Source organism: Ursus maritimus, unplaced genomic scaffold (assembly GCF_017311325.1).
Source record: "Ursus maritimus isolate PB19 unplaced genomic scaffold, ASM1731132v1 scaffold_2, whole genome shotgun sequence".
In the NCBI taxonomy this organism is placed as follows: Eukaryota; Metazoa; Chordata; class Mammalia; order Carnivora; family Ursidae; genus Ursus; species Ursus maritimus.
The window spans coordinates 88,801,318-88,819,271 of NW_024424452.1; the positions used below are offsets into that span (position 1 = coordinate 88,801,318).

General features: G+C 34.8%; 1 protein-coding gene across 4 annotated transcripts in view; it reads right to left on the reverse strand.

Annotated features, from left to right (window-relative positions):
• XPR1 (xenotropic and polytropic retrovirus receptor 1) overlaps positions 1-17,954 on the reverse strand; it is a 234,292-nt gene that overhangs the window by 205,667 nt on the left and 10,671 nt on the right. For all 4 annotated transcript variants that reach the window (XM_040636319.1, XM_040636318.1, XM_040636320.1 and 1 more), the window contains one exon: positions 1,354-1,405. In XM_040636319.1, coding sequence (XP_040492253.1) covers positions 1,354-1,405 — 52 coding nt within the window. The remainder of the gene's footprint in view (positions 1-1,353; positions 1,406-17,954) is intronic.

Here is a 17,954-nt window from a genome sequence, read left to right on the forward strand (position 1 = left end):
ATATTGAGGTACTCTTTAAGACACATAAAATAAGAATAAAGAACTAAACATTTTGATAAATCTTAAGTGCTTTCAGTTAAACATTAGAAAATTAAATATATTAAATATTATAATCCAAAATTCAGTGACATATTATAAAACTAATACCTAAATGCCAATACCCTGGTAAAGATTTCAAGATGTTAAAGGAAGCACATTTTGAATGCAGAATGGTTAGAGATGAAAGATGTACATTTCTACGTCATTAAAGAAATGAGATTTTTTTTTCTTTTTTTTTTTTTTGATTTCAGGAGAATTCAGTGATTCAGCAAAGAAATGAGATTTTTAATTATAGACCTACACTTTTTATTAAACAACTTAAGCATCTGTTACATGTCATAAAAATAGCCTCCAAAAGCCTGTCACTAGAATGACTTCATAGAGTTCCAGTTCAGTATCTCATAAAAATATTAATCTGTTAAGGATGCACTGTATGGTGACTAACATAACAAAAAATTATTATTAAAAAAATATTAATCTGTACACACTATCTAGATTATTCTTGGTATATACTTTTTCACATTCACCTCTCCTGAAAAAAATGTGATGTGAAATTTTAAAAGATTACCCAGCCTTGGAGGAAACACTCCTTCAAGAAATAACTGTTGAATTAGCTCCATTATTTAATAACACAGGAACTCTTACAACTTTAAATTACAACTCTCTAAACCTACTAAAGGTTAAACCCATAAGAACGAGCCAGTGAGTAGAGCTGAGATAACAGAAAAGATCAATAAAGATAATTGGAGAGAGGACTACTGTCCTTAGGTCAGTGATGGCCAAACTGTGCACATGCATATATATACATGCTTATATCACCTACACACATACACACAGTAAATATGCTTCGTTTTTTTGTTTTGGTTTGGTTTGGTTTTTTCACTAATCCCAATCTAAAGACATGGCATAAATAGAAAGGAAAAACTAAATTGCCCAGACTAATTATGGACTAAGGATTCACTAAAGGATGGATGGATGGATGGATGGATGGTTGGATGGATGGAGAGACGGATATAAAAATACATTGGAGGTGGTGGGATGATACAGATAAGAACTTTGACTCTAAACCAGTATCTGTGATTCACAATGCTAAGGTGATTCAAGGACTCAGTAAGGGATCCATCGTAGGGTAAATGTGAGCTTAACAAACAAAAAGTCTGATTGAAAATATAAAGTAATCATAATATATATTTTTAAAAGCATAAAAGATCTATATAATAGGGCAGGATATATTAGTTTTATACTATGCAGTTTAATATATATTCCCTTACAAAGGGATTTTACGTGACTAAATTAGGGATTAATGCATCTTACCTTCCACAGAAGGTGCCTGATCCTGAGCTGAATACAGCATGTCCTTGAAAGCCTATTAAAAAAAAAAAATGAATGAAATCATGAGTAATCTTTACACTAAAAGCATTTGATGCTAAACAATTACTTCTTTTTCAATATCCAGACTACATGATTCCCTAAATTGAGAATTTAGTAAAATACATCAATTAATTTTAATAAGCTAAAACCCAAATACTATACTTTCATATCAATCCAGTATTGTCCAATCTTTAAGAAAATGGCTAATACGTACACTTTAAAAATTAAAGGACATTTGGAAAAGAATGAAAAATCTCCTGAGAGGTCATAAACTCTTGACTAGAAGAAAACAGTGACAGAAACTGAGAACAATGGTCCTAGAGAAATACATGGAACTCTGCTTAAGAAAATATAAGACACTGGATACAAATTTTTTTAATTGTAGTAACATAAAAGTATCATAAAATTCACCATCTTAACCATTTTAACATTAACAATTCAGTAGTGTCAAGTACATTCACACTGCTGTATAGGCAATCTCCAGAATTCTTTTTATCTTGGATACAAACACTCTTTCAATGAAGGCCTGGAAAGTCCTCCGTAAGAATTCAGGACTATAAATATATTTACAGATTTATTGTTTTTTTCCAAACCAATGAATTAACTACCAATAATATATAAGTAATTTGGATGGCTACAGTTCGGTCTCCCAATAAGTGGTTTGGGGGCAGTAATGAAAAGCATTTCCCTATACCCATTAATATGGTAGAATCAATCGAGTGGATAAGGCTCCAGTGCTGAAGAGCTGGTCATAAACAGGTGGCTATATCCAGTCCCATAGTTTCAAAGTTTCAAATACCACCTAACATTAGTGATTCTCAAAGTGGCCTCCAGCCTCCCTCAACAACTGACATTTGGAGTCAGATAATTCTTTGTTTGGGAGAGGAGGTGGGGGGGCTGTTCTGTGCATAATACGATTTTTAGTATCATCCCTGGCATCAAGAGACCCACTAGACTCATCTAGACACCAGTAGCAACACCTCCACCAAAACCGTGACAACAAAAAATGTCTCCAGACACTGCCAAATGTCCCGTGGGGGACAAAATGAACACACTACCCCCACACCCAGAACCACTGCCCTAGAGTCACTCAAGTTTAAACCCAAAAAGGAGGAAATAAACCTCCAGGGTAACCCATTCTATATTCAAGTCCAGTAAATTATATTCTTTCCAAATGAATTTACCATTAGCTTTAGGACCAACCTGTTAGTTCTATGACTAACCAAGCCTGACAACATATGTAAAAAAGATTCCCAATGAAACAAGGAAAATTAAAATTTTTAATCAATGCATTTTGCTCATTTTAATCCATGTTTTTTAAAAATCTTCGTAGGAAAATTGTGTATATTTAAAAATTTTAACAGCACACATGCTTAAATCTGTAACATTCAGTAAGATTCACTGTTGATATAAAATTTGAGACACTACAGTAATGCAATTGTGGTATAATAAAAAATATTTGCTCTTTGTTTCAGGTTCTTGGTACAAATTTCTGAAAACCTTTAGAATCTACTCTCTTCTACATACTAATGAGACAGCTCATGGTGGGGCAGTGGGGGGGGGGGGAGCCAAAATAGCTTCAGGATAGAGATTAGTCCCCAGAAAAACCGACCACCTGATTAATGTGATTAGAGGGATAAAACTTTCAGTCCTACCCCCAGATCTCTGAGGAAGACAAAATGGCTGTGGACTGAGTTCAATCACCAACGGCTAAAGATTTGTAGTCACCCAGGCAGAAGAAGTATGGGTATCCTGGGTACTCCATTTATAGCTGGAATCTCAAGTGAGGGCAGTCTTATGGGACTAAGCCTTTACCCGTGGGGTCTGTGCTAACTCTGGATAGTGTCAGAATTAAACTGAATTATTAGACACCCAGGTGGTGTCAGAGAAATGGTTATTGGTGTTAGAAAAAAGAACTGGTCATCACTTCTCGGCCTTTTGGTTAAGATCAAGTGTAGAAAAAAGAACTGGTCAGAAGTGGTGTCAGAAAACACACAAATAGAAATATTTTTTACAAAACCTTCGTTACTGGGTCACAACTTTTCTAAGACTACATTTGAAGCTCAGCCTCATGTTTACTGACCATTAATTCTTAAACTTATTTACGTACAAAAGCCCTAAGTAAATATGGCGAAGGTATGGAACTTCTTTTAGGAACAAAGTATACACATTCACTATTTTCTTTAAAATTTCAGATGTCTCAAGGACATCTGAGTCTAAAAAAAGAAGTTAGTCCAGAAGATTTTATCAAACATCAGAAAGTCTTTATGTCAGTTTGGACTGGAATTTCATATTAAAGTCCTACACAAAGGGGCGCCTGGGTGGCTCAGTCGTTAAGCGTCTGCCTTCGGCTCAGGGCGTGATCCTGGCGTTGTGGGATCGAGCCCCACATCAGGCTCTTCCACTGGGAGCCTGCTTCTTCCTCTTCCACTCCCCCTGCTTGTGTTCCCTCTCTCTCTGGCTGTCTCTCTCTCTCTGTCAAATAAATAAATAAATAAAATCTTTAAAAAAATAAAAATAAAAAAAATAAAGTCCTACACAAGTATAGAGTAGTGGTTATGTTATAGTCTTCCATTAGGTATTTTAAGAGAGTAAATGAATAGATTGCTTATAGCAAGGTAAATCTCTAGATAGAAAAATATAAGAAGGAACACATAAACCCAGACAGAGAATATTTACAGAGAGAAATCTATTATGGGAACAGGTAATATCGGAGACTCAAATATCTGAATAAAGTTTTTCTACTTCTGGAGTATAAATGGCATGTGTCCCAAAATTAAATGATGCTGTCAAGAACCAAATAAACCATTAATGACTAGCACAGTGGCTTCTACACAGTAGAAGCTCAATAAATAGTTCTTGAATTCAAAAGCCTTTCTTCCTCAGAGAAAATTACTTTAAAAATGAACAAAGCACACTGAAAAAGCATACTAAGCAGTACCTTAGTGACATATTAATGAAAATGAATTAAATTTGCAAAAGGGAAGCTTACCAAATTAAGTTTTTAAAAGATGATTAAAATTTTATAAGGAGAAAAATGATGATAGCCTTCACTTTGATTATAAAACTGAATCATAATTTCATTTCAATCAAGACAACTCTCAGTAAAATCAGGGACAATTCTTTCTGCTTCTTACTACTTCAGTGTTCCTCTGAATAATAGAAACCTCTAAGTTTTTTTATTGTAGTAAGTCTCTAGAGAACTCCATATACAGGATACCATTCTATTCTTGTGACATGAGAATAGCCCCCAATTAGGAACTAAGAAGGGGGAAAAAGCCTACAAAGTAATGTCTACATTAGTACCTATATTTTGTTGTCTATAATATGAAACCACTTGCCTGGATTAGGAACAGTACGTCCAACTACACAAAACAACACATTCAAAGAGTTTCCTCAATTTATGCTGTTTCCCTTTAAGGATATCCATTACTTTGTATAAAACTCTGAATTTGGGGGCACCTGGTGGCCTTGGTCCATTAAGTGTCTGACACTGATTTTGGCTCAGGTCATGATCTCAACGTTGTGAGATCCAGCCCAGTGATGGGCTCTGCACTGGGCATAGAGTCTGCTTAGGATTCTCTCTCCCTTTCCCCCTCCCCACCTAAAAAAAACAAAAACAAAACCCTCTGAATTTGTATAATAAAATCAATATACATTCATGTGCATTACAATAGATTTTTTAAAAGATTTATTTATTTACTTCGAGAGAGAGCATGGGGGGCAGGGGATCCTAAGCAGGCTCCCCTTAGAGCTCAGAGCCCGACGCAGGGCTCAATCTCACGACCCTGAGATCATGACCTGAGCTGATATCAAGAGTCAGACACTTAACTGACTGAGCCACCCACCCGCCACACAATAGATTTCTTGGATTTTCAAAGGATTCAAAGCAATCTTTTATATCAATATCTCTACTGTACTCTGAGTGTTAAGTTGTTTTTGTTATGTTATTGAAATATATATATACTAAGGCAAAAACTCCTTTAGTGCTTATAACAACTCAGGTAACAGTAAAATCTTCCAAATTAAATCCAAACACAACCACAAAACCAATACTATTCAACAAACAACATTAACATGACAGGAAAAAAAGATGTTTGCGGAAACAAAATCTCAACTGGCAACATGAATACAATACTGTCATTATATCTGTTCTTCTGAATTTGGAATGCCTATGTGACCATCAGCTGTGATATAATTCTCCTAGTACCTCTCCCTACTATGAGGTAGCATAGTACAGTGGGTAGAAGCAATGGAGCCAGACAATGTGTATGAAAACCAACTCTACCACTTAATAGCTATGTAAGCTTGGGAAAATTAACTTCTCTGTATAACAATGCCCTCATCTATACAGCAGAAGTGATCGCACATATCTCACAGGTCTATTATGAGAATTAAAAACTCTTAAAACACAAATCCTCATATTAATTATAATTCATGATTATACATGAAGAGTACTTAGAACATAAAAGATAAAGAATGTTAGCTAATCCAATGTGAACTACCACAAAACTTACATCATACAGTAGGTTGTGGCATCATTTGGCGATCAACTATTTGGACATGAATACATCATTTATGCATTAGATATACCTCAGTCCTTATTAACTCTTCATAAAGTAGTACAATACTACCTGGAGCCAACATGACCAAACAAGCATAAACACAGTTACTGCAATTTCCTGGCATTTACTAGTTTATAAGACAGTCATCTACATGATCTAGAATATGCTATATTTTCAGAAAACCACCATCATGAATGTACTATATTTTTAATTCTCATAGGAAACCTACAGACTCCTAAGAAAATACATACAAATCCCAGGTTGCATATGCTTTAAAGAACAAGGTCTCCTGATTGTATTAAACTTTCTATAATATATATATCTATTGTATGAAACAGGGTATAGCTCAAACCTAACATGTATGCTCAATAATACTACCATTACAAATTTCTTATGTTGTTCATTTTTAATAACACAGAGATCATCATTAATCTCCTTTCCAAAGCACAGGCCTTTTCACAAACTGAGATGAGAAGCTAGAAAAATTCCTACTTCCATGTGATATATATACAATGGAATATTACTCACCCATCAAAAAGAATGAAGTCTTGTCATTCACAACAACATGGGGGGGAGCTAGAGTGTATTATGCTAAGCGAAAAAAGTCAAAGAGAAAGACAAACACCATAGGATCTCACTCATATGTGGAATTTGAGAAACAAAATAGATGAACATATGGGAGTGGGGAAAAAAAAAGAAAAAAACAGAGAGGGAAACAAACCACAAGAGACTCTTAAAGATAAAGAACAAACTGAGCGGTGATGGATGGAGGTGGGTGGCAGATGGGTTAGATGAGTGATGGGTATTAAGGAGGGCACTAGATATGATGAGCACTGGGTATTGTATATAAGTGATGAATCACTGAATTCCACTCTTAAAACCAACATTGCACTGTATGTTAACTACAATTTAAATAAAAATTAGAAAAAAAGAAAAAGAAACTCCTACTTCCTATCAACTCACCATTAGCCTCATATGTATCATACTATAAATATTAACACTCCCACCAATAAAATATCTAACCCATGTTGTTCTCATGGCTTCAATATTCATTCAAAGTCAGCACGTTGGAATCTAATTACTGAATAGTAAGCAATGAAACAGGCATTTAAATAGGAAGGGAAAGGGGTATTCGCCATAAACCTTTACAACAGTCATAATCTCTATTAACAGTGTTTAATAATTAGATAAAGTTTGCACCACAGACTTTTTTTAATATGAAAACTTTTCTAAATGGAACTCCTGAATAACAAAATTGCGATGTATTTTTCAAAACATGTACACCATGAGCGTATCTACAGCACCCGAGAAACATTCTCCAATTATTTTTTTTCAGTTTCTACTTCCTCTTTTTGCATTTCCTTTTTAATTTTTTCACCAGAAATACTGGGTAGTCTGTGAATAATTTACAAGTCAGTTACATGTGACCTGGTTTTTGTCTCATCGTCTAGAAATCGGTCATGTTTTCATGATACTGAAGTGTTAAGGGCAGTTCTGTAAATCAAATCATAAACCTCAAAAGAGGGCAGCTAGCATTCTCATGTGTCCTGTACAAAGAATCACCATCTAATTAATGCTCATTTCTATCCCCGTATAAAAATAAACTAACCTAGCTCTGTTTTTGATGACAGAAATAATCTGCAAAGTCAATAAAAACTCTTACACAAATTCTTATAATGTAATATATTAAAGTTCAAAATTAATGTACTCTTGCACATTAATCCAAAACCTATAGTATATTAGGATTATGCATGAGTCAATTTTCATGGAATTTAAAAGCACCCCATCAGCAAAAGGCAATTCAATATGCAAAATTTGTTACAACATAAATTATAATTGAAATTATTAAATGTATAAAACATATATAATAGGAACTAATTTGGAACACGTCATGTTATATTCACATTTATAAATTACTGCGCTAATATATTCTGACATTCACTGACGTGGCTTTTACTATTTCTATGTGAATATCTCCCAAAACTATATCCTCAGCCACATGTCTGCTAACACAAACTCAGAATGTCCAAAATTCATTTTTCCCAAGCCTGCTCTCTTTATGTTCTATATTTCTTTTAATGCCATTGCCAGCCAACATCCAAATCACACAGATTCACAATCTCAGTTGTCACTCATTCAACAAATATTCACTAGGTATCTGCTATGTGCCAGGCACTGCTCTAGACACCTAGAATACATTGTGAGGAAAATAAAAATCCCTGTCCTAGCCGTGTTAACATTCTTACATTCTCCTTTCTACCCATGAGTTTAATGATCTGGTTCAGTCAATGCCACTATCACAACCTCATTTACATACATTCTCTCCTATCCTTTCACCTACACTATTTCAGTGAACTCTTCACTGGTTTACCAACCTATAGCTTTTCATCTCTCTAAAATACCTAACAAACTGCCGCTATATCAATCTTCCCAAATCATCAGTCTGATTCTCCTGCTTGAAAACTTAGAAGGATTTCCCAATGACCACAAAATAAAGCTTATAATCCTCTGCTGGTCTCTAAGGTACCCAGAATGGTCCAAACTATCTTTTAGGCTTATCTTCCAAACTGAAGAAAATCACTTTCACTTTCACCTGACCTTCAAGCCAAAATGAATTATTTATTATTAAATTACTCATTTTAGGGACCTCAATATTTCTTCCATCTTTGCCTTTGTTTACAACTATTACCTCTATTAGAATCCCCCACCCTACCCACACCTTTAAAATCTAATTTCCAGGGCGCCTGGGTGGCACAGTGGTTAGGCGGCTGCCTTCGGCTCAGGGCGTGATCCCAGCGTTATGGGCTCGAGCCCCACATCAGGCTCCTCTGCTATGAGCCTGCTTCTTCCTCTCCCACTCCCCCTGCTTGTGTTCCCTCTCTCACTGGCTGTCTCTATCTCTGTCAAATAAATAAATAAAATATCTTTAAAAAAAAAAAAAAAACTTCTTTAAAAAAAAAAAAGAGAGAATAAAATCTAATTTCCAAATCTTAACCATTCTTCAAGGTCTAGATCAAATTTAGCCTCTTTTATGCTTTGTCCTGATTTCTCCAGCTAGGAATCATCACTCCCTCCTCTGAAATCCTATAGTACTCTATTTGAAACCATTTATAGCACTTAATATATTTACCTTATGTTTTAGTTATCTGTGCCACTTGCTCCCCATATTAATGTAAAGTCAGGGTTTTAGCCACCTTGCTTGTACTTACATAAAAGAGGCACACTAGATTATTATTATCATCATTAAGGAAGTTACCAAGCTTTATTCATTCAATGAACATCACTGGATGTCTACTCTGTACACTGTGCCAGGCTCTAAAGAAATGATGATGACTCAAACAAGGAGAAGTCACATAAATAGGTAAATTAGAATACAATATGTTAAATACTTTAAAAATAAACAAAGCATATTGAAAGTCTAAGGCAGTAGGTGAAATATGGGTAAAAAATGTGGGAAAATATGGGGGGGGAAAGCAGGTGAAATATGGGAAAGAGGGGGGTACCAAGAAGCAAAAACCAAGAAGCAAAAAAGAAAGATTAGACAACCAACCAAACATGAACTAAGGGACTAAAGATCTGCAAGATTTTGAGCCCAGGTAAAAAGAAAGATGATTCCTGATACTATTAACTGACTTGAAAATCCAAAAGAAAAAAACTTGAGCAAAAAAAAAAAAGAAAGAAAAGATAGATATTTGGATGACAAACCATTTTGGGTATCTACAGGATAACTGAGATAGTTAATGGACAGATGAAAATAGAGATCTACAATTTAAAAGCTAGGTCGGCGCTAGTGGTTAAGAGTTGGAAATCATCTACATAAACATGATCTGAAACTGCCTAAGCTCTAGATAAATGCAATTTCTCAGAAAGTGAGAAGTGGGCCCAAGACATAAACTTTTGGAATACAAAGCAGCAGAGAAGACAATGAGGAAAAAAATCAATATATATACACATGGCCACAAATATTAAAGGAGCATTTCAGGAAGGAAGAGATACTAATCAATGGTATTATAATAGTGCTGTATGGTCACAGATCATAGATGCACATGTGGTGAGCACAGCATAATGTGTAGAGTTGTGGAATCATTATGTTATATACCTGAAACTAATGTAACACTGAAAAAAGAAAGAAGAGCTTTAAAAACTATCAAAAACTGCTTAGAGAAGAGGTACCTGCACCCTCATGTTCAGTGCAGCATTTATTCACAAGATCCAAGACATGGAAACAACCTAAGTGTGAACAGATGAAGGGATAAAGAAGATGCGGTACATACATATATAATGGAATATTATCCAGCCATGAGAAAGAAGAAAATCCTGCCATTTGCAACAACTTGGATAAATGCTGAGGGCATTAATCTAAGTGAAATAAATCAGAGAAAAACAAATACTGTATGATATCACTTATATGTGGAATCTAAAAAAAGCCAAGCTCAGAGAAACAGAGAATAGAGTGGTGGTTACCATGCCTGTGTGTTGGGGTAAGGGCTGGGGGGGATATTCATTAAAGGGTACAAACTGCTAGTTATAAGATTAATAAGTTCTGAGGATCTAATGTACAGCATGGTGATTATACCTAATAATGCTGTGCTATATGCTTGAAAGTTGTGAAGAGAGCAGATCTTAAATGTTCTCACCACAAAAAAGAACTGTAATTATGTGATGGGATGGAGGTGGTAGCTGATCTATGGTAGTAACCATTTATCAATAAATCAATGTATTAAATCAATATATTGTACACCTTACATTTATATAGTGTTATATGTCAATTACATCTCAATAAAGCTGGAAAAATAATTTAAAAAGAAGACTGAAAACATCTGAGTTAAGTAAAACAAGGAAGGGTTCACTATACTAATAATTCTTCTGTTTCTTGAGTTGGATGGTGAATATAGATGTCTATTCTATCTATCTAATTGGAATGCTGTCTACGTATCTCCCTATCTAATTGGAATGCTACAACTGAATTATAAAGAAAAGTAGCTAGCATTAGAATGCCTATACTCTGACTCTCTACTTTAGAGCCTGTAACTTAAACTATCCATATCTAAGATTTAAAAAATATAACCTTAAGTTAAAGGAAAGAAAAATAAAAAGCTGCTTAGAGATCAAAAAGAAAAAGACTAAGTGGAGGTTATTAGATCTGAGGACCAGGAGCTCACCTGTAACCATCAATAAATGGTTTCAGTAGGGTGACCAAGCTTAGATTACATTGGGTTGAGTATACATGAAAGCTCAGGAAATGATGGCCACAAATACTGATCAATAATAAAAGCAATCATAGTTATTACATTTATTGAATGCCTACTATCAGATATCATTTTGAGTATTTTGAACACATTGCTTAACTCTTTAATGCATTAACTCTTAAAACACAGAGTTTTAACTCTTTAATGTAAACATACTTCTCATTTTACCCCTGAAGATCTGAGACTCAGGTTACTAAAGTATCCTGCCCAAGTACTGCAAATTCTATAATCCATTCTTGAGGAAAAAAACACATAGCCCATTATTTCAAATGAAACCTTATTTTCTATGATTTACTTCTCTTTTTGGCAACTCAATTTTCTGATATTCTTTTTATTTCCAAAAGTTTTCTTAACCATTAGACTTTTATATCAGGTGTAGCAAGTAGCCTCTGAGATGACTCCCAAAGATTCCTCCTTCCTGGCAATAATGCTCTTGTGCAACCCCTCCCATACAAAATAGAGCTGACCTGTACAACCAATAGATTATTGCATAAATCACAGAGTACTGCTTCCAAGGCCAGGTCATAAAAGACACTGTGGTTTTCATTTTGCTCTCTCTTGGATCACCTAATCTGGGAGAAGCCAGCCATAAAAAAACAGAAGCAGCCCTATAGACAGTTCTGAGTGGCAAAGAATTGAGGCCTCATGAAAACACAAACACACACACACACACACACACACACACACACACATACAAATTTGCATACCATCTGAGTGAGCTATCTAGAATTGGATCCTCCAGTCCCAGTCAAGCCTTGAGATGACCTGCAGCCCCAGCTGACATCTTAACTGCAACTGAACACAATACCCTGAGCCAGAACACCCAGTTAAGCTGCTTCCAAATTCTTGACACACAGGAACAGCATGAGATAAATGTTTATTATTGTTTTAAGCTACTAAGTTTGGGGGTAACTTGTTATATGGCAATAGATAATTAATACATGAGGTAGATTTGAAAAATATCTTTATGTCACAAAATGTACATGTTATTAGATAATAACCAACATTCACTGCTCATCTTGATCAAAGTAGCTAAGATTCTTATTCCTGTAAGTATACAAAATTATGGAAAGGAAAATTATGACAATTTGAAGTAAATGATTTATTTAGCAATAATAAGAAAAAATTGCATTCCCATATGTCAAAGCCACCAACACTATAATTTAACTTACACTGAATGTCCTTGGGAAGTCATGCAGCCGCACTTCTAAGCTGGAGCAGGTCTGACAAACTAAATCAGCATCTTCCTTGTCTAAGGATACTATTCTGGTGATAAAATAAAGCTGACAACAAATACTCTCTTCTAACTAATTAAATCTATATGGCTCATTCTTATGTGGTAACAGCTATAAATTCTGAGGGCAGAGAGCAATCTCACTTTTAAGCTACTGTTATTTTTATTGAATTCTTGTACACCAGTTCTTTTATATTCTTTCACAGCAGTTCCAGTTTCATGAAATACCTAAATGCAAAGCCCTTTTTTATTTTTCCCAATTTTCATTATCTTTTATTTCCACACAAAATTCAAACCATTTTCATTTACTAAGAAAAGCTCTTAACGCTTTTGGCTTCCAGCTCTCTTTAACATATAAGTTTTATACAGGTTGGTAAAACATGTTGGATTTTGCCCAAAAATAATAGTTATCACAACATAAAATTCTCACTTTTGCTCTTAGTAACAGTTTGCCAGTTTATCTGAACAAAAACAAAAAGAAATCCAAAAGCTCTGCAATGCTCTTTCCTATACGTCTATACAAATGGTTTCTTCTTTTTTTTTTAAAGAAATCTCTACACACAACATGGGGCTTGAACTCACAACCCTGAGATCAAGAGTGACATGCTCTTCCAACTCAGCCAGCCAGCTGCCCCAAAAATGGTTCCTAATCTATGGGTGTCAGACCACTTCACAGCTCCAATTTCAATATCACAAAACCTTAATAAACTAGGTATTCTCTGTAGGCTGAATAATGTTTCCCACAAAAATACTACTTGTCAAAATACATGAAGATATTTGTACTTAATAAAATACTACCATATTCATTGAATCTAAAGACATCATCAATTGTCAAGGCACAGCATTATTTCAAGAATCTTTAAGAAAAAAAAACATTACCAGTTAAACTATGACATGTGTGAGACGAATCCCAATTTCAAAGGTGTTGGAATGTGGAAGAGGGGAGTGTGCATCTTAGAATCTATGAAATACAGTAATTCATTTTGTCAGAAGGTAGTTTCTCAAGCAACAGATTCTAAAAGTCCAGCTACCATCATTTGCTTTCCAAGAAATTTCATGACATTGAAAGAGAGTCTTACTGGATAAAGCACCAGCACCCCAAAATAAAATGTCTGTTGAATAAATGAATAAAAGTTACTCCAGTGGCTTATTTTTAATAATGACAGAAATTAACAGCTATACTTTACTGAAGAGTATCTTCTATTAGGCCCTTGCTGGCACTTTCATATATTATTACATCCAATTTTCACAATTAGCCTGAAGGTAAATATCCCCATTTTACACAAAGGAAAACTGAGGTTCAGAGAAATAACTTTGTGAACCTCTCATAGCCAATAAATGAGAGAAATGCAATTAAAGCCAAAAATTTAGATAAAATTAAAGCTACTTTCTCTAATGCCTTCACATATGAACAGATCTCATATATCCTCCAACTTTTAAAGCTTTATCCTACTTACTCCTAAAGGTTCCACCCTATTTTCCTCACTCTGTTAGTAGCCACATTTCTCAAATGAAAATTACACACATGTTGTATCAATGACTTTAACCTCTTAAAACCTGGAAGTCAGTTTGCAAAAGATAATTTACGTTCAGAATCCCAATAAGCTCCTTTTGTCATAGCCAAAGCCTATCCTTAATTCTCATTCTCACTGACCTGTCTACACAGCATGTCACTGCTAATAATCCATTTTATCTTTACAACTCTTGACTCTTGTAAGATGTATTTTCCAAGACTTCCTCTATTTGCATTTCTACTTTTCTGCCTTACATACTTTCCCTTAGTGAATTCAATTACTATCTCAATTATGATAATCTATCTGTTGATAGAATTTTTCGAATCCTAGTTCCTTCTCTACATATAAACATTTCACACATGAAATTAGCATATTTAAGATCTAATTTACCATCACCAAAAGTAGCTATTCTCTACCAGTTTCCCGAGGTTTAAACCTTTACAGTGAATTCTTCCCTCCTTCACTCCCTATAAAATACATGAACACTGAAGCACCTACATAATAAATCACTGTGCTAAGCACTAGAAAGTGATGCACTCAAAAATGTTTAATAGGGGACCTGGGTGGCTCAGTCAGTTAAGTGTCCAACTCCTGATTTCAGCTCGGGTCATGAACTCAGGGTTGTGAGATCGAGCCCTGCATTGAGCTGTGGAGCCTGCTTGGGATTCTCTCTCTCTCCCACTGCCCCTCCCTCTCTTAAACAAAAAGGTTTAATAGTATTACTTCATCTTTACCAATGATATTTTTATTTAATTTCAAATATTAATGATAATAAAATGATCCAACTACTACAATATTGTGTATGTTTGCATATTACACCATTTGGAAGGAAGATGTTCATTTTAATAGGATATTCTGTGTTTAACAGGGCAGATTCACAAAATATGCATTAAATTATTATTAATAATCATTGATACATCTTTAAAAATTTTAAATCATTGTAATTATAGTTGTAAATAAACAATGGTTTATTAAGTGTTCCCTATATAAAATCCACCATGTTATATAATATTGTCTTTAAGATGAAAGAAAGGTCAAGGGAGAATTTTAAAATATTGCATTTGATTTTTACTTTTCCTAAAACATTTTTTTCTCTAATATTGTAAGTTTATCAATCAATTCTAATAAGACTTCACAACAGAAGTGTGGAAGAAACAAGGAAAAAGTTACCAACATTCTTCCCAGTTTTTCATCTATCTCAAAAATCAAAAAAACTTTGAAAAATGTATAAATATTTTTATTTCATCAATAACCATCAACAAGTAGTAACATAAACTTCGTTCTGTGAAATACCAGACTTTTTTAAAAAGGTAAAATTCTTTCAGCTTCCATTTGTCCAATAATTGAATAGTAGCTAAGTTGTTTTCTTCCTAGAGTTTCACTGAGTCCCTTCCCCAAGTTGTCTCAAGAATAAATAAATCAACTAGCACCCTGCTCAACTGTTGGTTTCAAACCACTAGGAATAGATATGTAATAATGGCTAATACATACACAACACTTACTACACATAGTATTATTACTTACTATACACATGTACTGTCCTAAGTGCTTTCCAATTATTAATTCATTTCATTTCACATGATCCTCTAAAGTAGGCATTATTATTATACCCAATTTAAGGATGAGAAAATTTTAACACAGAAAGGCTAAATGACTTGCCCAGGCTCACAGGGTTATTATAATTTCAATTTCAGTCATCTCTAAATTAATGTAACTTCTAATTTTTCCATCTGTCAAGAACTGAACTTTTCAAAGGCCATGATACTAAGCAAACAAATTCTAGAAAAAACATTTTGTAGCTCTCTCTAGCAAATATCTAACAGGAGTATAATTTGAGATACTTATATTTCAATACTTATATTTCAATTAAGTATATTTGACTCAAAAAGAAAGGTTTATCATAAGACAATGAACTCTGTGATAAGAAGTGGTGCCTCACCTGCTTATCAACATCTTTGTTACCTGCTATTATAAAAACATTTGAAAAACAACTGCATTTGAGTTTATTACATAAAAGGGCTAAATCTGTATTCACTGACTAAACAATATAAGAAAACTCTACATTGGGGCGCCTGGGTGGCACAGCGGTTGAGCGTCTGCCTTCGGCTCAGGGCGTGATCCCGGCGTTACGGGATCGAGCCCCACGTCAGGCTCCTCCACTATGAGCCTGCTTCTTCCTCTCCCACTCCCCCTGCTTGTGCTCCCTCTCTCGCTGGCTGTTCTATCTCTGTCAAATAAATAAATAAAATCTTTAAAAAAAAAAAAAAAAGAAAACTCTACATTGATACCAAAGTAATTTATTTCTAGAGCTCTGGCCACACTCTGTGGAGACAAACGTGAACTTTTCTTATTTTTTCCATTCACTCTTCAACCATGCTCTTATGAATCTCTTTCTCAACCCTTAATGATGTCCCAGGTAGATTCCATGGCCTTTCGGTCACTTTCTGTTATTTTAAAAAAAAATTGCTAAATATGGCAGACACTGTCAGATGCTGGATGTTGACATACACACTCTGCCTGACATACACGCAGTAAGCATTAAGTATTATATATATTACTATCAAATTTAATCAAATCTAAGATGTCACTAATGGTAACAGACACCATTATATTTTGCGCTTCTGAAAATGAAAAACATGTCTGCCAATTAATCTATGACACAGCATTAATTATAAGATGTATTCTGATTTCAATATTAAAATATGGGAAAAACACTAAAATTGATTAAATAAGCTATTGACTCAAGCCCTCAGTATATCTGGCCATACTGTCTGGTTTTCCTGTCTGGTCTTGTTCTCTCCAATGCAGCCTCCGAGATCTAAATTACACATCTCACTTTGTACTGATCCCTCCCCACTAACATCTTTAAAATCCTTGATGGTTCACACCCAGGAAGTGTTTAAATTCAGCAAGATACTCATCCCTTCACCCCTTGATCCCTCCTAGTCCCCTCTTCCAACCTCACCACATCAGTTCTCCAACCTACCTACTAAACCAGAGTTCATTAATATGCTTAGATATTTTCACCTATTTATGCCTTTGTTCAATATTACTCTATCTGCCTAGATTGCCCCCTGCGCCCTTTCTCCTCTTCACCATGTAATCAAACCCTACTCAATCTCTGGTACCCGGTTCAAATGCCACCTCTGTGAAAATTTCCAAGATAAATATTTTTGATCTTCAGGGCAAAATCAATTGGCATTCTTCTGTAACACAACCACAGTATACTATGATGAGGAAACCACCCAAGTTATGAGCTCCTCGAGGACAGGCACTTATCTTTACATCTCTAGCCTCTTGCATGATCCTGACAGAGTAACACCATGTTAAAAATCCAGGCTCTGAAATAAGACACACCTGTGTTTGAATTCTGGCTTTTACCACTCATTAGTTATGTGACCTTGGGCAACTGACTCAATCTAAGACTCGGTGTCTTCTAAAAACAAGGATAACAAAACCTACCTTAGAGGATAAGGATTAAATGTAAAATACCTGGCACATCAGAAACATTCAATAAACATTAGCTGGTAGTATTATCATTATCCCTTTATCATTAAAAAAAAAATAAGGAAGCAGTCATTCATGAATACTTCGTGAATTGATTTAACACATTACACATATTCTGATCTGCTCTGGTCATATACGTCCTGATTTGGCCTGGTAAGACGTCAAAAGAGGTCTTAGTGGGGAGGGAGGGTTACTCCTAATATACAGGTAACAGATGTAACCTGAGTTACCATTCAAACATATATATTACAGAGGAATGACCAAATGATTTTTCAAGCTTGCTCATTCCTACCTAAACTCTCAAGCTTTACCATAATTCCTCAGTCCTGTCTTTTCAAGTAAGATAGGTTTCTAACTAGACAGAGCAATGGCTAATTTTCTGTAGCTGAGTAAACAATAGTATTTTTAAGGTCTGAGTCTCTTAATTTACTCAGTCTTTTAAGTGACACACACAAGAATTATTTTAGGTTGATAA